The sequence below is a fragment of the Neophocaena asiaeorientalis genome, unplaced genomic scaffold (genome assembly GCF_003031525.2).
Source record: "Neophocaena asiaeorientalis asiaeorientalis breed wild unplaced genomic scaffold, Neophocaena_asiaeorientalis_V1.1 scaffold294, whole genome shotgun sequence".
In the NCBI taxonomy this organism is placed as follows: domain Eukaryota; kingdom Metazoa; phylum Chordata; class Mammalia; order Artiodactyla; family Phocoenidae; genus Neophocaena; species Neophocaena asiaeorientalis.
Window position 1 is genome coordinate 2,090,909 of NW_020173945.1, and position 21,689 is coordinate 2,112,597.

Here is a 21,689-nt window from a genome sequence, read left to right on the forward strand (position 1 = left end):
AGGATTACTTTCAGAGGTTGGCGAATGGCATTGGGAGTTTTCCAACAGTTGGAAAAAGACACAAGCATCTAACACTGGGTATTCTTTCTAGTGCTTTCAAAGCGAAGGCAATTACATAAGGCTATCTTGCTTCATGGGTAATTAAGGCATTTCACTCTGCGATTCCTTACTCTAATGAAGAAGAAATTACTCTTTTGCTGAAATATTTCTTGCAAGGGTTTTATTTCTACTCATTGCTCCGACTTCGGAAAATGTTCCTTTTACCTCTGATGGTCTCCTCTAATATCTTCTTGAATTGTGAGTCACGGGGAAAAAAAGTATAAAGATTCTCTACAGATTCAAACTTTTAAAAAATGCTTAGAATCTCGCTGTCCATGAAAGCGAAACAGCCAGCATTGCAAGTGCCCAGATGCCTATTCTTCCTCAATTATCAGTGAGACTCCGCTCTCCTGGCGTGTTTCTTCCCACAGTGTATGGCCAATCCAGGCAGGCGGCCAAGCACCAAAAGGGGTTGTGCTGGTGAAGGTAAGGATGCCCGGCAGCTGGGGGGATGGTCAGGAACTCAGGCCATCTTGGGTTGAATTCCAGCTCCACCTCTTACTGGGGCGATGGCCTGGGCCGGTTCCTCGTGCTTTCCTGCCCCGGAGCTCTCAGCCATAAAAGCTGGGACAGTGAGCCACCTAGGACTGTTGTCAGGGCTCCGTGAGGGCATGTGTAGGACAGAGCCTGCCCCGAGTTCCTGTCTTGGGATTCAGTTCATATATATTAAAATAGTGCTCTTGGGAACCCAGTTACTTGCAGTAAATTTGGAGATTATACTGGCTCACCTCACAAAGGCCCAGGGACCCTGGGTTCTGACTTAAGGGATCACTTGTTCAATCGTGCTTTTCTTCTTTTTTTGTTTGTTTGTTTTTGTCTTTAAGCATATAAATCAAAGTTTCATTTTTTTTATTTTCTATTTTTTAACTTTATTGGAGTCTAGTTAATTTACAATGTGTTAGTTTCAGGTGTACAGCACAGTGATTGTTTTCTTTTTAATTAATTTTTATTGGAGTCTAGTTGATTTACAATGTTGTGTTAGTTTCTGCTGTACAGCGAAGTGAATCAGTTCTACGTATACATACATATCTGCTCTTTTTTAGATCCTTTTCCCATATAGGCCATTACAGAGTACTGAGAAGAGTTCCCTGTGCTACACAGTAGGTCCTTGTGGACTGTCTATTTTATATATGGTAGTGTGTATATGTTAATCCCAATCTCCCAATTTATCCTCCCCTCCCCTTTCCCCCTGGGTACCACAAGTTTGTTTTCTACATCTGCGACTCTATTTCTGTTTTGTAAATAGGTTCGTTTGCGCCAGTTTTTAGATTCCGCATGTAGGTGATGGCATATGATACTTGTCTCTGTTTCAGAGGTTGTCGACAGTAACCACTAGAGGTTATTCCATTAAGTAGCGTGGATGAAATTTTTAAGCTGAACATTCTACTCACCCAGAGTACCCCGCCCGCTAACGTCCTACCCACCTGTGGGTCCGTGAGCACAGGTGGGCATCAGGGAGAGTGCACGCTCCCAGTGTGCACTGGGGTGGGTAAGAGCTGTTGCCACGCAGAAGTGGGTCCCGCTCATTGGGCTCTTCCGGCCCCTTCTGGTAGATCTCCAGGGTGAACCATGCTCCGTCTGCCTCCAGTTCGTCCAGGGCTGGGGAGCCTGTCCGGCCACAGAGGCAAACCTAGAAATGTCTGCACTGTCATGACCACCATCGTGACAAGGTCATGGAAGGTCCCCGGTAAAGTAGTGGCAAAAGTTACCGTTAAAGGTGAAGAAAAACTTCCTAATTTTAAGACATGGATTTTCATGTGTATGGCCTGAAAATGAAACTTTGCCAAAGACTGCGTCTTAGACACTCTAGTTCCTACGTGGAGTTTTTTTCCCTCGGCCCTGACAGCAAGATGTATAAAATGCCCACAGTTCGCGGTTGTACAGCTGAAAAGGCTGACCTTGGTGGGGGAGGGCAGGGGGCACAATGATCTTTTCCTCAACTCATGTCGCTCTACACAGTTCGGTTGACAGTTACTTTCTGCCACAGGGCAGCCTTGTATTGTGTCCGTGACATGTTTGGTTTGAAACATTTCACATGGGCTAGTCTTACCCCTTCCACTAGACGGAAAGCCCGAGAAGGCAGGAGACACACCCTCCTATATGCTCGTGTCCCCAAAAAGCCCAGCACCTTGCACACCCGTGGTGTGTACCTCATGGATGCTGGTCCACCCGGTAGAAAAAGAAGAGTGCCTCGGAGGGCCCGCTTGGAGGTACTAATTGGCTTCCAAAGTGTTTCTTTTGGATGAGGATGGTTTTATGTGATAAAAACCAGTGTTTTCCAAAAGTTTGTGTTATCGAACATGAATCCAACGAGATGCTCTGGAAGACAAAAGTTTGCAGAGTGTTGTTTAGTCTAGCTCCGTCTTGGAGTTTTAGATGCTCATTAGTAACTTGAGGGCTCTGAGAAGCCCTCCATTTAAAAAAATGAAAAGAACCCCCCCCGCCCCCCGCTCCTTTAACTTATTTAACCTTGGAAGGAAGGTTATGATGGCGCCCTCAAGGCGGTGCTTCTAGTACAGAAACCTTCCCCAGCATCTCCTTCTAGACGTCCATCCACAGCCTCTAATTGCTCTAGGACTCGGTGCTTGGGTTAAAATACCCTTTATCTATCACCTGAAGTTATATAACACACTTTCCACATGTGTCCTAATTAATAACCGTGTCGTTTCATTTTCTCACCTCAGCAAACACGGTCATCTTAGAGAATGCCTATCTTTGAAATCCACTGCATTTAGCATTTTTTTCCTGCCTGTGTTTCTATGCATTCCTGAAATTCCTGGTTACATTTAGAAGTCTTTCGCAACTTTTTCACGCTGTAGACTAGCCGATAGAGATGATGTAATTTATAAGATGGACCTCAAATTCATTTCTGTTCCTGTAACTGAAATCTCGTCGTGCTTGAGCTTATGTACATCTTAAATTTACCGATTGATATGACAGTAGTAGAGTAGAGGCTTGTTCCTTTCTGGTTTGAAAGTTGAGAAGTAGATCGTCATCATCACCATCATAGCTAACATTTACTGTTTATCCTCTGCCAACTCTATCCTAATTACACTGTGCATTATCTTATTTAATTACTTTCCCCCCCGTCTGATGACACAGGCACCAAGCAGCAAAAGAGGGCTCAAGACGCCAAGCTGTTCTGCTTTTCCTGTCATGTCAGTTTCTCGGGGGAAGAGCCTGTTGAATTGATTTGATTTTTACCAAAACTAGAGTGAGACTCAACGTGTAATGCCATAGAAATAAGTGTGTTTTTTTGAGTGTTGTACATAAATAAAATCTTTAATGTCCTTAAAGCCACACTGCCCCCCACCTGCAACCCACCCATAGGAAAACAGAAAAAAATATACCTGAAGAATAAACATCCTCTGTTCCTCATGGGTGGAAGGGACATTCTGTGCACAGCAGCCCTGTACTCTCAGGTGACAAACAACCTCGATAGGGCGCTTTGATGCCGCAGATCAGACTTTGCCATGGAGAAAATCTATCTGCCATCCAGAGACGATCCAAAGTCATTTATGCTTTGATCCTACTGACAATTCCATTTCTCCGTGTTAGGACCGTGCTCTCTCTAGCTGTGCCTTATCTTTCTTTCTTGTTGTACCTCTTTCTTTTCTCTGTCTCTTCTCTCCCTCACCCATCGCCAAAAAAAAAAGAAAAGAAAGAAAAATCCATTGTGCAAATTGATTCGGAGATCAGCCTTGATAAAACGCCAGTATTTAGCCCTCGCTGCCGGAGCGCAGCCGGGGTATTAGCTGTTCCTGATTTACCTGAATGCGCAGGCTGGAACTGCCTTTTCAGGCTGGAGGTGTGCGGAGATTAACTGGGGGCTTTGCAACCGTTTGTCACACAAATGGCAGTGCCAGTACACTGAAAAACGATAAATCATTTTCCTCAAGATTGAAACCTTTTATCAGTTGTGTCAGTTTCATTACTCAGTAAACGATTAGTAGCAGCCATTGTCATTCACTCATCCGTATTTAACCACTCAGAGCTTCTGCTGGCTGAGCGGGCACCCGGCATCTGCACGGGAGGTGAGGACACCTCTCATGCCCAGCTCTCCCCGGGAGGGTTGCCAGGCTCGCCAGTCACGGCAGCTCGACGAAGGGAGAGAAGTAAAGTGTCTGGTGTATGTCTTCTCATTTTTAAAGTTACGCTTTGACGTGGTTTCTAGTCACTGGGGGGGTGTTTTTCTTTGACCTCCTACCCTGCCTTGTATTTACATTTTTTGGCCCTTTAAATGCCACCCGTCTTGATTAGAGAGGTGATGTTGCTTCTGCGTGCCCCTGAGTCAGGGGTGGAAGCATGAGCTGGAGAGCCAAGCCTGCCGACTCTCAGGCTGCCCCTTTGGGACTTTCTGTTGGTCATCAAACCCAGTTTATCTGGAGGGAGGAAAGAGGATGGAGCCGTAGCTCCCAGCCTGCGGATAAAGGACCTCTGGAGATGCCAAGGGTCTTGAGTCCAGGTGTCCTCTGTATAGACAGAAGTGTATGTGTACTGACGTTGTGATTGACAGGAAGCAAAGTCATTTTAGAAAGTTGCCGAATCGTCGTCATCCAGAAGGGAGTGCGTATTTTTAAAAAATTGGGCACTACTGGGAGAGATTGATCTCTGCCAATTTGTTGTTACCTTTTCACCCAAGTTGAGTTTATCAGAAAATATAGTTCTACCACTAGTTAAAAGTAGAAGAGAAACATCACTGAATTTATATATCACTGGGGCCATATTTGATGATTCTAGTAGAGTGTTATTACGTGGCCAGCAGTGGAGAAGTGTATGCTTGTGTGTGTGTGTGTGTACGTAGCAACATGCATAGTGCCTTTAATGAAGGACTTATAAAATATTATAATTCCAGGAATCATTCTGAACTGTACTTCTACAACTTTCAGAAATATCTCCGTACTATCTTAAGATTAATCATCTGTATTTTTTCTTCTCTGTCATACAATTTTTTGAGAGCTGTGGCTATATCTTACACCTTCAATTCCCATAGCACCTGTGTCCAGATACTATATGGTTAGTGGTTGATTATATATTGATCCCTGCTAAAATGTTTGGTTTATTGTTTAAGAAGATGTCATTTTGAGACCTTCTAAGCTGCTCCAGCTACTCCAGTGCCATCTCCAGGATACGTAATAAAAAAACCTGTCTTCTTGATATCTGAAAAATTCTAAGTCCATTCAAATGAAAGGTTCTGGTCTTTTAATTCTAGTAGTGTCTTCTGTTGAAATCCCTCTCTCCAACCCTCCTGTGTGTGAGAGAGGGCTACTGTGTGTTTCATAAACTGCTTCAAATTCTAGTTTTATGGCAAAAGAGATGTGAAAAGAGTATGTTCACAAATAGTGTCACCGCCACCCCCTATGGCGGGGTCATCAGCTGTTGTTACAGAGTTTTTTTGGTAAGAAAGCCTTTCATCTGTTTCTCTTCGTTGGAGGTTCTTGGCCTTTGAGGATGGGGCTCATTGCATCCTTCTGTACCCCTTGGATGGGGCATTTAAACCTTAAAAAGAGGGAGATGCCATAGGAGCCATGCTGAATGGCTGGACTTCATAAAATTATTGAACTTTACCAAAAGTTACGGAAAGCTATTTCATTAACACATTTCATTCCATTTATACTATTTCTTGCCTTGAGTTCAGCATGTCCTCAGATTGTTTTTTTAATGACTGTGCTTCCTAAGAACGAAATCTGTATGAGTAGGAGGGGCAGAGTGGCTGGATTTGAAGCACACCCTCAAGACACCTGCTCTATTTCCAGCACTTCTTTTACTTTGCTCACTGAAAAAAAAAAGGAGAGTTGGGGGGGTCCACAGAACTGATGCAGAAGTTCATTAGAGAATCATTCAAATTACGGGTTCAACCGGAGTTGCCTTCACTCGTGTCCTTCATGCTGTTTGAGACTTTCTGTCCATGCATCTGTGTACGTAGAGTGGTCTTGAGCCCACAGACTTTCTGCCCTTCTTGGTGTGTTGTCTGCTTTACTCCTCGTGGCAGCTCTGGGATGGAGCTGATGCCAAGGGGACCTGTCACAGACCCCCAGTCCCCCCACGGCCACCCTGCGCTGCTGCCGGCTAGGGCGGCGAGAGTCCTGAGCACCAGCTTTTCCTACCCCACTCCCCAGCTGTTCTTCATCGTACCTCACACCTGGCACTTCTGGGAGCAAGCAGTGTAGACGCCACACTGATCAAATTCAGTCATTAACCCCCTGAGACCAGACACACGCCCTGCAGCCAGTTCTCCTCCCTGAAGGGAGCGGTGCCTTGTTGTCCTGATGCTTTTTTCTTGGCAGTTTACCTGTCCTGCCCACTCTGTAAAACATCACTGTCTCCCCCAAAGAATTAGAGAAGTTTAAACAATACGGGGTTTTTTTAACCTAAATAATGCATATATGGTACAGATTTATATGTTCCCTATCCATTCATGAAAGTGATGGTTGAAAACCTTAAAACCATCAGGCCTTGAACTCAGTACTTCTGTGACATAGTCAGTTTAGTATTTCTTTTTTTTTTTTTTTTTTTGCGGTACGCGGGCCTCTCACTGTTGTGGCCTCTCCCGCTGCGGAGCACAGGCTCCAGACGCGCAGGCTCAGCGGCCACGGCTCACGGGCCCAGCCGCTCCGCGGCACGTGGGATCTTCCCGGACCGGGGCACGAACCCGTGTCCCCCGCATCGGCAGGCGGACTCTCAACCACTGTGCCACCAGGGAAGCCCAGTATTTCTTTTCCTTGCAATTTATTTGGGGTTTTTATATACGAAATGGACATTGGTGAGAATAGCACCTCGTATCGTGTGTCCTAGTAAAACATATGTATTTTGGACCGTATTTTCTGGATGCACTAGTGATTAGAAACTTGTTTTTCGTATATAACTACCACTGTTCATCCCTGTTTAAAAGATGCTAATTTTGTCTCCTGACAAAAGTCTTAAGGCCGTTCTTAAGTTCAGACCTTCCCGGAATAGGTAAGTCACCACAGGTGAATCTCAGGAAGCCAGCTTAGCATAACTCTCGTCTTTAATTTTATTAAACCCTGTCACATTTATTTAAAAGACAATTTGATGTGCTGATTAGAAGCTGAGATCTAATTTCAACATGAGCACAAACACTTTTTTCTCAGTGGATCAAAGCTCATTTTTTAATTGTTAAAAGCTAATCCTGGAAGTTAGCTGGAAACTTGTTCAAACATGGTACATTTTTATTAAATATACATTGTAATCCACTAAAGGGGAAAAAAAATTTAAAGGTCAACAATTCTAAGCGAAATACAAGGAGACAGCACAGTAACCCAAAGAACCAGCATTGGTACATTATTGCTTCCAAAGAATATTAGTTAGCAAACATACTCTGAAGCCTACCTTCACAGTCATAAATAGCACGTCTTTTCGCACAGCTGCCCGTTGGGGTAGGCGTTCAAGTTATTAAGAACTTCAGTGGCACATGTGACAGGTAATATTGACGCCACACTAAGATTTCAAATTGTCTTTAGCTTGTAAAAGTGGATTGAGTGAGTAGAATAAATGCTATATTGTGATGAGATGGTTCTCTCCGTATATATTCCACGTCACAGAATATTCCCTTCATTTGGTAATATTGCTCCTGCCATTTTATTCCAAGGAAACAATTAAAATAATTGGGAGGCAAAAACAGTCCTGCCCAAAGATGCTACTTGTAGTATTTTTAATAGACTTTATTTTCTAGAAAAATGTAAGAGGTACAGAAAATTTGAGGAGATAGTACAGATATGCCACACACACACACACACACACACACACACACACGTACAATTTTCCCTATTTACATCTTTTATTAGTATGGGATATTTCTTATAATTAATGAACCAATACTGATATATAAATGTTAACTAAAGTCTGTACTTTATTCAGATTTCCTTAGTTTTTACCTAATGCCTCTCTCTGTCCCATCCTGGATGCCTCGTGACGTGTAATCCTCACATCTCCTCAGGCTGCCCTTGGCTGGGACGTTTTCTCAGGCTTCCCTTGTCTTTGATGACTTTGACAGTTTTGAGGAGTACTGGTCAGGCATGTTGTAGCCTCTCTGTTGGGATCTGTCTGACATTTTTCTCAGGATCAGTCTGGAGTTACAGGTTCGGTGAAGGAAGACCACAGAGATGAAGTGCCCTTTTCATCACGTCATACTGAGGGTACACACTATCATCGTGACTTGTGACTATCAGTGTTGACCTTGATCACCTAGCTTGACGCTGAGTTTGTCAGTTTCCTCCACTGTGGGTTTCTCCCTTCCGCATCCCCACTTCCACACCCTCCGCTTCGCGGGGAGGTCTCTGCACAGCCCTCAGGTAAGCAGTGGGGAGTTACGCACCACCTGCTTTAGGTGGGACACCCATGTAAACTCTGAAATTCTTTCTGCATGGAAGCTTGGCCTCTTCTCCCCATTTATTAATTTATGCAGTCACTTATATCGGCATGGACTCTTGGATATTTCTTTTATACTTGAGGTTATCATCCAGTACTACTTTGTTTTTCTTCATGCTCAAATTGTTCCAGCTTCAGCCATCAGGGGCTCTTTCACTTAGCTCCCGTGCCCTTTTGTCCTTACCCCCATCAAGGTGGGTTTTGTTTACCTGTTTGTCTTAGCACTTTTTTTTTTTCTTTTTTTTTTTTGTGGTACACGGACCTCTCACTGCTGCGGCCTCTCCCGTTGCAGAGCACAGGCTCCGGACGCGCAGGCTCAGCGGCCATGGCTCACGGGCCCAGCCGCTCCACGGCATGTGGGATCCTCCCGGACCGGGGCACGAACCCGCGTCCCCTGCGTCGGCAGGCGGACTCTCAACCACTGCACCACCAGGGAAGCCCTCTTAGCACTTCTTTACTCTCTAGAACTACAAGATGCTTCCGGCTCATGTTGCATTTTTCCTGTCTCAGTCCTAGAATTAGCCATTTCTCCAGAGGACCCCTGGTTCTGTTTATTGGAGAATGGTATAAGAAACCAAGATCTGGGGTCTAGGTATGCTTGTTGCTACTGGGGTGTCATTTCTTCTTGGTCTTCTCAGCAGACTTAGCAAAGAGGAAAAATACATGTGTGTATTCTAGCATGTATATACACACATATATAAATATTTCTATATGTAATGATCTGTACCTATATTAAGTGAAACAGATTATAGTATCTTTAATAGCATAAAATTGGAAATCACTGAATGTTTAACAGTAAGGAATGGCTACAACTATGATATATTTTAACTCCACAATGCAACTGTTAAGAAGGGATAGTATTGAAAACTCTGGTAACTGTAACACCTTACCTACAAAAGTAGTACAGATCTGTCAGAGCTATACTTATAAGTGTGAGAATTACATATATATATGGATAAGAACTTTAAAAGGAAAATGGAAGGGGTAGTGAGATTAGTCATGGTTTATTCTTAACATTATATACTGCTAGGAAATTAATTTTGCTTCTGCAGTAATATTCAAGTAATCTGACGTGCTCTTGCTGGAAGCTGAATAAAGTTAACGTATTTAAATTATTTTTAAATGAAAGAAATGAGACCTTTGTTATTTTGTTGTGTCAGCACTGCAGTACTTTTCCAGGCCCTCCTTGGATGATAGCGACATTGTTTAATCATTCATAATAACCAAGGAGCATGCTGAGAAGTTGTGAAGTTATAGTCAAGCAGTTTTAGGGGGAAGAAATCTGTTAGCGCTTAAAGGAACGTATTTCCATAATAGCAAGAAGAATCAAAAGTTTCGAATTCTTCTTTTGTTTTCCTGCTCTGATCTTTGTACTTGATTGACTCCGTAAGTACCAAGGATCTTACGGCTTCCAGGATTTCTCAAGCCACAAATCAGAATGCTGTTGAGAATTTCCGGTGAAGTCCTTCTTTAAATGCAAAACGTTAAAAACGTTTTCTAGAAGATATTTTCACCAGTCTTCTCAGATTCGGATGGCCACAGGGGGAATATGATGGACTGAATAACCCCAAAGGGTATCATTTCACTTGGTGGTTGTAGGAAGTCAGCTACAAAGATGGCAGATCAAATGCAATGTCTGCCATTGTTGAAGCTGGTGGTCCAGTGATCACAGCCCCTCAATTACAGCCCTTCCAGGGAGCACAAGCCACAGTCATTAAATCATTTTGCCTTTGATTAGGTGCTCTCACTGCTCATTGCCTTTGAAATGTGATAGCGCAATTTGAAGTTTTATTAAAAAACTTTTTTCTAGAATTGCTGAGAAAGATGTTGTGTTTTTAAAAAAAAAAAAAAATCGGAAAATGGCCTGCCATGTATGCTATTGGAGGAGATTGAGAAGAAGAAAAAGAAAAAGGAAGGGAAGAGGAAAAAAGGAAAGACGAATGTTTCCCATTATCACTCATTTCAGTCTCAGAAAGCCTAAGGTGGTCCCCGCGTGCCGGCCTTCCCCTCCCAGCACTGCCAGCCTTGGGCCTGCCTACCACTTCTCAGAGCAGCCGGCCCTCGAAGAGGGGGCACGAGAGGGGGACAGGTCGGTAGACCCTCCACCTCGCCCAGACGCTGCCCCTGCTTGCCTGGGTGAGCACAGTTGCTCACGGATCTCACAAAAGATGACCTTCGCACACATCATCCAGCTTGAACAAACTGATTTGAACCTCACTCTTCTTGCTTACGTGAGAATTTGATTTACTTTTTGTTTCTATTTTGAATGCCACGTGTCCAGTCCTATACTACGGAAGGATTAGGGTATACGTTACCCTGTTCGCTAAGAAACCAGGCCTAAAAAAAGAAGCAGTGTTCCTCCTGATGCTGGGGACCCAACAGTCACGAGTGGCCTCTGTTCTCACACCCTTATCACATCCCAAAAGAGAGTGACGCCGAGAGGCCAGGGAGCCCCGATTTCAACATCCTAACAAGCCACGCCCCCGCCCCGCAAAAGCCTCCCCTTCTCAAAATGAGTAGCTACTCCCTGAAGACATGGAAAGAAGTTTCCATCGTGTACTGATGTATTTCTCATCTCCATCTGAGAGTGTACCAAAGCTACAATAGGGGTATTCTACTTGAAGTCACTTTTTTATTTCAGTCCCTATTGAAGGTTATACTCGCGGATGTCAAACTGAAACACCCAGTTAATTGGGGGTACACTTGAACCCTCGCTCTGCAACTCAGTGTGTTTCTAGGCCGGAAGGGAAACTAACGCTCCACCTAATTGGAACTTCTGGTTTCATGGCGTATCCTGGAGTTTTTGTTTCGTTTTGTTTTCCAGGGTTAATTGTGTTTTCTGCGCGCGTCTACGTTAGCCCACTATGTGGAAGCCCTCGGCAGTTTTCAAATCCTAAGAGCTGTGAAGAAGCCCCCGATACAGAAATTGTATTGGCTGTTAAGAAAGCAGTTATGAGTTATTGGAAATGGAATTAAGATTGTCTAATTAAGGGTCGATTCCTTATTTCGGAGTTCTGTTTGGTTTGGTATTTTGTCTTGTGTCCCGTGACTTCAGATTACGAAAAGAACACTCGTCTTGCTGGAAACGGGGAAGGATGAAGTTATTTTGCTTCCTGCACATTTGTCCTATTTTGCTTGGCCTCAGGTTTTGTTTAATCCTCTCAAAGGCCCTTTTAATGGACGTTTCAACATGACTACCTCTCTGTGTGGTAGCCTCTAGGAAACGACCATTATGTCAAGCCCCTTCACAGCTAAAGTAGTGAGTTCACATAGTGGAAGAATCTTCGGGGTTGCATCTTATGGGAAAAAAAGGAAAAAAACCCACTGCCTTTTCATAAAAGAACAGAACATTTACCCAGTCTTGTTGAGCACGTGAATGTTCTGATGGCCGGCACAAAAGAAATCTCCAATCTCTAACCTCACAATGAAATTGCACCGACAAAAGATCGCGGGACGCCGGGCGCACTAAAGTGGAAGGGACACAAAACCACAGCAGAATCCGACCCTGCCTGCAGAGGCTCCTGGGGGACTGCCTTTATCCAGCATCCTGGTGCCACGGTCCGGCTGCAATGCTCCAGGGAGCCCATGCAGTCCCCCCCTGCACATGTGGCATTTATACTGATGGCATCTCTACAAATAAATAAATACACATCCGTTGTGGACGGGGAACGGTGCTATCAAACGAGGTTATCGCGTGGCTCCTCCAAGAGGTACAAGTTTACACTCCCTGGTAGGAACGGAGAGGGTTATTTGTTTCGTGCTGAGACAAGACCGTCTTAGAAATGAGTGGCACACCCTCGTCAAGCCAGCCCCTTCTTCTGCCTCGGTAGAAAGGTCCGATTAGTTCTCGTAATTGATTCTGAGGGCCGCAGCGTGCATTTGGCCAGCCCCGCTCGGTGCACACCAGGGATGTAATTCATGCGCGCTTGAGCATCCAACATGGCTGACAAGGCTCGGACACACAGCTTCCTGGCTGCATCATTTTTTAATCGGCTATCTGAGGAATATTTATCTAATCAACAAAGAGCGCTGTCAGAAGGAGACCAGAGCGGGCCTTAATACAAGTCTGTGGCCTCCTGGTACTAGGATGGAGGAAGAGTTTAGGATAAAACCCTGCTCGTTGGAGCATGCCAACAGACTGCAGAATATTTTTATCCCACTTGCAGAGAGCTAGTCAGAGGACTCTCATGTTGGAGTTCTGCTGTGGTGATTAGTTCTCAGACATTCATTCGCCGTAGGTAAAATTTTGTTGTTGCTGTTTTTAGAGAAACAGAATGAATTTTCCTTTAAAATAAAATTTTCAATGCCTCATGATCATGACAGGAACTTGTATGAAAAGCTGTAGCTTCCAGAAATAAATCGGTGTGTAATAATTGGGGGTCGTTAACTCTAAATGATTCCAGCCACTCTTGGTAGAAAGCCGTAATTTGCACATTTTCCCTTTCTCTCTGTTTCCTTTGAAAAGATGGTGACTGTCTGTTAGTAATTTCGAGGAGTTGAGTGTATGGTGCCATACCTCATACGGTCATCCGAGCACAAAAATCATCATTTATAACTCCCAGGCACCTTAGAGAAATGTTCTGTGAATTCAGCTTTATATCAGCTTTTCTTCTTTAGATGTACGACTCAGGACGGGCAGCAGTTGGGACCTGCGTGAGCTGGGTCACAGCCACCCACCTGCCAATCTGGTAGCGCACTGCCCCAGAAAATTAATCAGTGCAGAATGTGGACCTCAGGGCCGCGCTCAGGAGGGGACAGTGTCACGTGACGTCCCCCAGTACGCACGCTCCTACACTGGTCACCGTTAGTACCAAAGTCACCTCTCTTTTTCCTCCCTTTGTAATTCAAAGATCGCCTTAAAAATTCGGTTTTACTAACACCTTCAGTGTTCATACGCAAGAGGGCTCTTTATTAATTTTAAGGGGCAGCGACAATACCACTGTTATATAGGGCGCTAAACTTTGTGTTTTCTTACCATGTGGGCATGAGTCTCTGTACTGTCTTCACCTGCCTTTTGCAAAATTTTAATCCCCAGAAAATATCTTCCAACACCTAATGACGAGTTTCACCTCCTCCTCTGTTTTTAATTCTCAACCATCAGCTGTGTGTCCCGTGTACCGCCTCTTGCTGTGATATTCACATAGTAGTCTGGTGTTTAACCCAAGTTCACGGTTCACGTTTTGGCGCCATTATGGGGAGAATGCTACACTGTCCTGCTGAAGGCTCCCTGTCCTGGGTCTGCTGACGTTTCTGCCAACCCAGACTGGGGTTCCGAAAGTTCCATTTAACTTGCAGGCTGCAGGGAGAAGCGGCCCATCTCACCGTCTACACTGGGGATGACAGTTAGTTTGCACTAGATCTGGGATTAACGTGCTGTGGGGTTCTGTGTCCATTGAGAGGTGTATGCATATGTTCTCAAACACCGGACAAGATGCTGAGACGTGTGCCATTTACATAGTTATATAAGGCATCGTGGCAACTTGCTCACAGAAGAGACTCTTGTTTATCCAGTCAGCAGAACAGCAGAGTGGAAAACACGGATGGAATGCCCACAGTCTGCTGCGTTTTTGTCCCAAACCAGGGGAGATTCTTGTATTGAAGTAATAGTTTCATGAGAAATAACGTGAGTGAGAAAAGCAAAGTAAGTTCATCCTTGTTTAAAAGAAAGAAACTATATTCCTGAAATATTTTTTAAAACAAAATTTTTTAATTAAAATAAAAATCATCCAGAAAATTTAGTCATTTGAGCTAGTCCACACGACGTCCTCAAGAATCACCGTCTAGATTACCGCAGTTTATTTATCCATTCACCTACTGAAGGACGTCTTGGTTGCTTCCAAGTTGGGGCAGTATTATACAGCGCCTAGGAGAAATGAGCTATCGGGCTTCCCTGGTGGCGCAGTGGTTGAGAGTCCGCCTGCCGATGCAGGGGACACGGGTTCGTGCCCCGGTCCGGGAAGATCCCACATGCCACGGAGCGGCTGGGCCCGTGAGCCACGGCCGCTGAGCCTGCTCGTTCGGAGCCTGCGCTCCGCAACGGGAGAGGCCACAGCGGTGAGAGGCCCGCGTACCACAAAAAAAAAAAAGAAAAAAAAAGAAATGAGCTATCAATCAAGCCATTAAAAAGACACGGAGGAAAGTTAAATGCATATGACTAAGCGAAGGAAACCAATCTGAAAAGGCTGCATATTGTATGATTCCAACCATATGACGTTCTGGAAAAGGCAGAACTAATGAAAAGATCAGTGGTTGCCAGACCACAGAAGATTTTTGGGGCGGTGAAACTCTTCTATATGATACTATAATGGCGGATACATGTCACTATACATTTGTTCAAATCCATAGAAAGTATAACACCAACAGCGAACCCTCATGTAAACTGTGGACTTTGGGAAATAATGATGCGTCAGTGTGGGTTCATTTATTCTAAGAAATGTACCACTCTGGTGTGGGATGTTGATATTGGGAGAGGTTGTGTGTGGGGTGAGTAGGGGGCGGACAGCAGGTACATGGCAACTCTCAGTATTTTTCATCCAATTTTGCTGTGAACCTAAAACTTTTCTAAACAGTAAAGTTTATTAAAAAAAAAAAAAGAATCACCGTCTATTCCAAAGGCCTGCGGTCACGGGGTGCTGCCAAGCATGATGGCCATGGCGTGTGCTGGTCAGTGGAGCTAGGCATCCAGCCCGCGGCAGCAGGTTGGATAATTCCTGGGTCCGTTTGGTGCGGTGTCTTCGTTTCCTTTAGCGGTGAATCCAGGCAGCAGCATTGCACATAACCAGAGATTTTATTGATGATAATATGATTGTATTTTCCCGTTGAGAAGCTTCTAAACAAGTGGACTTAGAGCAGTCAATGCCCCAGGAGACAAATGCACGTCTCAGGACCTTGGTATCAGCCAGAAAAAGTCCATTTGTTTAAGAGGAGGAAAAAGGCATGCCATTTTACACATTAAAATTGATTATTTCATCAATAGGTTAATAGAAAACCAGGCTGCAAGTTCACTTCCTGCTTATATATCCATACGGTAATGGGAGACTGGGGGATGAAAAATGCAAGGCGGAAAGCAGGCAGGAAAGAGGTTTTCTGCACCAGAGCTCCCCTCCCTTGCACAGAGGTGCCCAGCCCAGGTTCTGCCTATTTATATGTAAATGCTTTAGAAAGAGGTAAGTTTTTCCACTGAGGAGTGCAGCCTCTGTGGCCACGACTTTCTGGGACTTGCGAAACATGGGCCAAGACGCCAGAGCTCGGGCTATTGAAATAATTAAGCACACGCTTAATTCTGTAAATGTCTCAGTCATACGAGGAACCCGGTAAATATCCACTGAACATTTCCAAAGTAGACACTCGAACACCGTGACCGGTTCCCTTTGTCTCGAATGACATTTGTAATAGTGGGTGTACCTGAGACTCCCGTTGCCGTGTGTGGTGTTACCCGGGGACGATACCTTATAGATAAGATACCTTAAGGATGTAGAGATGAGGGAAACTTCTCCACTGATGGAAAACTAAATTTAGATGCATATACTGTAGAAGGGTCTCAGCCACCAACCTTACTAGGTTAGAGATGACATTTCTTTTTTTGTTTTTTTAAATTTATTTTATTGAAATATAGTTGACTTACAGTGTTGCGTTAATTTCTGCTGTACAGCAAAGTGATTCAGTTACACATATATATACGTTCTTTTTCACATTCTTTTCCATTATGGTTTATCACAGGTTATTGAATATAGTTCCCTGTGCTATACAGTAGGACCTTGTTGTTTATCTATGCTATATATAATAGTTTGCATCTGCTAACCCCAAATTCCCAAGACATTTTTTATTAAATTATTTGGGTTTTCAAGCCACAAGGTCATTGCTAGTTGTTTAGTTATAGCTTCACTTTTTCTCATTTCGAATCAGGTGACAGCTAACTCACAGCTAGTTTGTACTCTCATTAACATAAAATTTGCCTCCTGATTATACAGTACCGTTTCGGAATTGCGTTGGTTCCCTTCCGTGTTCCTGTTCCGTGTTCTCGCGTGTATCTTATATTGTCACCCCAGAGCAATCCAGTGTGCACCAAAGTGCTTGAGATTCGCTCCAGCAGCAGAACCCTTTGTGAAGACCGGGGGTCTGGGGTTCTGGGAAGACCTGAAGCCTCCACCGTACTAGTTGAGGTTGAGTCTTTTGGCCTTAATGCTACCAAAAGCAAGAACAGCCAATCTGTCCTAAGCCAGGAATGCTTTGGGGTGAGAGAGCTGGCCACTGGCCAGTGCATGCCTCGTTTTTTGGTCAGCCTGTGACCGAGTGGGTTAGCCTAGCTTTCTGCGGTGAGCTTCAGACACACCTGCGGAAATGCACACACCTGCCTCGCCAGGTGAGCGCTTCTTACCTGCATTAAACAAGCGGTTGTCCAATGAAAGCCGCGTGCAAGGTTTGACGAGTTTCTCTTCCCGGCTGTGGAAGTCAGAAGAGACAGATGGTCCACTTATGCCCCTTCTTCAGGAGCATGGGTGACTGTGGCCGTCACCGGCCACGCTGTCCGTCCGGCACTTGGATCTGTGGCCGGATCTTTAGTCACATTAGCCTGAAGACTTGCTCCTCAAAACCCTGTTTAACTCTTCGCTTTTTACAATGTGTCTCCTCTGGAGGGCTGGCAGGAGGCAGCCTCTTGGCCACAGGCGTGCGCGTTCCTGAGTGGGGGGTTGGGAGGGCGGAGGAGGGGAGGAGGTGTCTGTGGAGAAGAGGGTCCGCGGAGGTGGGAGGGGGGCATCTCACCCCCGTTAGTCACAGCACGCCGTGTCAGCCGTGGGCCTGTCATGCCCGTGTTAAACTTGTCCCGCACTTCACTTCTGAGCCCGGGGCTGCTCTGTGTGTAACTTGGTATTTGTCTTTTTCTCTCGGACGCTTTCTTCAGTGACCAGGCACGTGCTCTTTGGGTTCCTCCGTTCAGAGCCTCCAGCCTCCTCCCCATAGGAAGGAGAATGGACCACCCTTCAACCACAGCAAGATGGTAGTCGACTTTTGCTAGTGTAGGTCCCTGTCCAGATCAAAATACGTCTGGGGAGAAAGTACTTCATTTTTTAACAGCTCTGGCCGTTGCACACCTACCATCTGTAACATACACAGGAACGGCTAATCACTAGAGTCCCTTCTGATTTGACATGCTCCCAGCGTTTTGCCAAATCAGAGGGCTTGTAGCGACCGGCCTCGTAGCTCCTTCCAAAGATGCTACCAGCCCCCAGGGAAAAGACCAGCTTTGCACTGTCTTGAGTAGCCACGTGTGGAACCCAGCAGGGCGAAAGGGGTGCATGGGCTTCCTTGCCTGGGCATTTGTTGGATTCTGTGCAAAGCTAAGGATGCTTTTTTGGCCTTCCTCTGCCCTTCCTGAGTTTCTCTGCGCTTTGGGGTGGTGAGGCCCGGCCGGGAGGCCGGAGGTGACGTCACGGTGCTACTTGGACATTTCTTTTCTCCCCTTTTCATCTGTTTCTTTCCCTTTTTGTTTTCTCTCTTGTTCCCCCTCTCCCCTATCTGCTCTCGGGATGCAGCCAAACGCAAAGCATGGAAACTAAACCGTGTTGGTAGCCTGCGAAATATCCACAACAGCAGCACCAACACCGAAGGTAACGCCGCCCCAAAAAAGCGTCCTCCCAGCCTTCCTGCCTCCCTGCCTCTCCAGCGCACAACTGGAAATGCGATTCGCCCAAAGCCGCATGCACCCTGATTGTGTTTGCACAGCCATTCCCGTGGTCTTTCCATCTTTTTGTTTGTGTGTTTTATTTTCCCATTCATGTTCCTTTCAGCTTACTTAAATTTTGACCTTTCCCTTGCAGTTGTAGAGTAGTGATGTTTAAATTACTTCACAAACCTATTTTCTCCTCTTTTTTCTTTTCCTTTATACATGTGAGCACTCAATGTAATATTTCCCAAGTTATTACGGTTTTTAAAAGTGTTAGTATCAGGTGTAATGATCTATAGCCAAATACAATAGTGTGCTGTGACATTTAAGTAACAGTCTTAATTTGTTTTGTGGAAACATTCTCCATAATGCTCTCTGCAGCTCTAGTACAGAGGCAGCCAGGCCCGGGTCATTTGCATGGCCGGCTATTGCTTGTAAATTCAGTATATTGTTGTGTTTCTAAAGGTCGTCTGGTGCCAAAGTTCACAAATTGACTTGCGTTGCTTTTTTCACCGAAGACAGCCGTCATTGCTTTTGTATAATAGCAGATTGAATTTCCCCCCACCCCAGCCTTCATTTGAAACAACGCAATTATAAATTGCCCTTTTTTTTTATGATTACAAATGTCAAGGGTCAGAATTATTTTGATGCCAAGCAAAGGAAAACCACCCCCATCAGCCCAAGCCCTTGTGAGGGAGGCTGGCGTACAATACGTGTGATGCAAAATAGGTCACAATCCAGTGATCTCGGGATAATAGGGGGACATTTTTTTTCACTTAAATGCAAGCCAAATGGGTCAAGTAATCGCAAGCTCGTGCCCTAACACTAATTGACTTATTTGGGGGTGATTATAACTGTAATATTTTTCTTAATGTCACTGTTCTCTGGTCTGTTGGTTTTAGCAGTTGGCAAGCAGTGGCATTAAATCTCTTGTAAATTTTAAATTGCTCACTATTTCTGAAAACAAGTCCCCCTCTTCACATCCCAATCATTAACCTTTGCTGATTTATATCACCATCCTTTTCTCCTTCCTTTCACAATTACTCCTGTCTCGCCACTGAAAGCCCTGCTCTCAGCCAGAAGAAAAAAAAAATGAATCCGGAAAACAAAACTACATTTTCACGATGGCTTGTTAAAGACCTGTTTTTAATCATAATTTGTTTTTTCATTCCTCAAGGGGAAACGGTCGTCTGTTAAGGTACCAATGGAACTTGACCCCCTGGTATCTTCTTTCAAAGCATTCGTTCAAGAGAGACTAAATTAGAGAGAAAAAGAAGAGAATTTTAGAAACAGTCACACGCAGTATTGTGTCTTGTCTTTTAAAGGGTATTAAGTGTATTCTCGTTCACTATTTTTTTTTTTTTTTTTTTTTGCGGTACGCGGGCCTCTCACTGTTGTGGCCTCTCCCGCTGCGGAGCACAGGCTCCGGACGCGCAGGCCCAGCGGCCATGGCTCACGGGCGCAGCCGCTCCGCGGCATGTGGGATCTTCCCGAACCGGGGCACGAACCCGTGTCCCCTGCATCGGCAGGCGGACTCCCAACCACTGCGCCACCAGGGCAGCCCTCGTTCACTGTTTTTAATGTTAGTGTTTCAACTTGGAGTGCATAATCATTTCTCTTCCCTGTGTCCTCATCAGATACGCTTTTCTTTTGTACGCGTGTGCATTTATCACAACAAATGTGTTTATTGACTTTCGGCCTTTAAAAAATATTTGTGAGGTCTGGTTTTACCTGTGGTTATATACAAAGCTGGGGCGGGGGCAGGAGGAGGCAGGCAGACAGCCCCCGCGAGACTTGCTGATGGGGATCTTCCTGGAGACGCCGGCGGGGAGGTGTCTCACGACAGGTGTGACAGTTTGCAGAAGTGGGAACTTCTCAGCCTTGACCAACCAGGTAACATGCAACACTGCCCTGCCCAGCCCTCCTGGGTGGGGAGGGACCATGATGCTCTCTGCTCTCTGAAATCTGTAAATACGGTTAACACTACCCACTCAGGGTCCCTCGCCAATGGCCAGTAGCTACGCAAGGCAGTCCTTTCATTTCTCTTTGGCATTCGATCACATTTATGAATCTTCAGTTAAGCTACATGACCATTCTTCATTTACTTTAGGTTTCTTTCAAGATTAATGTCTGTCTGCATCCAGTCTCATTTCATACAGCTTTCAGTATAATAGTACTGAATTCATGTAATTATATAACATAAATTATCAGAATGCCTTTCTGATTTCCGGTCTTTTGCTATATGATGTCATCACATCTTCTCTGTCTATAAAATCATCCTTTCGGAAAATTCATATCCCGAACATTCTAACTTTTGTCGTAACCTGAGACCTTGAGGGTTCCCCTAAATACACTCATCCCCAAATGGACTAGTTTTTAAACTGGTCCGCTTGAGTAATCTGTTCAGAGGTACCCACAAAATATTGTTGACACCAGAGTTTCTTATAGAGGAAGTTAGGACTTGAGGGGGGAGAGGGCAGGGTGCCCGCTGTGCGCCAGGCCGTGTCCTAGAAGCATGTCCACGCCCCTCAGTCCAGATCTAGAGAGAACAGCCCAGACGTTACGGGACTCACCCGAGGATTCAGGCTGGTGAAAGACAGGTAGGACCAAGAAATGAACCTGATGGTCTTTCTCCAAAGCCCTTTTATTCTTACGTTCATCGTTCTGGCCTCTGTGCTACGTTATCTCATTGAATCTTCACTGGCAGGTAGGTACTTCGTTACAGATGAGAAGTTGGAGTTTCGACAAGTCAAGTGATATTCTGCAGGACGAGTAGCTGGCATCTTCTGGAGACAGGACATATGCCCAGATCTCTCAGCTCCAGGACCCACTCCCGGGTGCTCATGGAAATGGTCAGAGATGGACGTCAGGAGTGATAAAAACGAATTAAACCGAACTAATTAGGGAAGCACATAGACAGGATTAGAAAACAAACAAAAATATGTTTCTCTTCCCCTGTTTTTTGTCCATTAGGGCTAACTGTCTCCGAAACCAAGCTGGAAACCTCACTGGTGTATACTGTATTGCCCTAACTTTAAAATCTTTGTTACTTTGTGGCAATTCAGCTCTTTCCCAGGGTTGGTGAAATTTCAGTTCCTTCCACAAGAATGCAACTTTAACTTTTCCATCTCGGAAGCCTACGGACTGCGATGGAAAGTTTATCTATGCTGTGATTCTGCAATTCGTAGCTGCCTCCTAAGCCACGAGGAAAATGTATATCAAATCGGGTGGATGAGGCTGGACTTGGGAATGTTCGACTCCACTGGAAACATTTTTCTCAGACCCGAGCAGAAGGTGGACGTTGTGTAGAAGGACGCGCGGCAGGGCGGCCGGCTGGCGGTCTGTGAGCAGCGTCGCCCAGGAGGGATCACACAGACTCTGTGCGGGTGTCCTCAGGCCTCTCCTTCCCTGCGCTTCTGGGGACAGGGCGGACCATCACCCACTGTGAGGTGGGCCAACAGCGGACTCTTCCGGGGTGTTTCAGCTCTCCTTGCTCCTGCAGAAGAAGGCACGTGATGAAGCGTAAATGAGTAAAGAA

The 21,689-nt window shown here is 45.1% G+C and overlaps 1 protein-coding gene across 6 annotated transcripts in view; it reads left to right on the top strand.

Annotated features, from left to right (window-relative positions):
* The window catches only part of AGAP1 (ArfGAP with GTPase domain, ankyrin repeat and PH domain 1), a 544,600-nt gene that overhangs the window by 444,204 nt on the left and 78,707 nt on the right, over positions 1 to 21,689 (top strand). For 2 of the 6 annotated variants that reach the window (XM_024752791.1, XM_024752793.1), the window contains one exon: positions 18,021 to 18,095. The exons of the other annotated variants lie outside the window; for them this stretch is intronic. In XM_024752791.1, the coding sequence (XP_024608559.1) occupies positions 18,021 to 18,095 (75 nt within the window). The remainder of the gene's footprint in view (positions 1 to 18,020; positions 18,096 to 21,689) is intronic. 6 annotated transcript variants of the gene reach the window in all.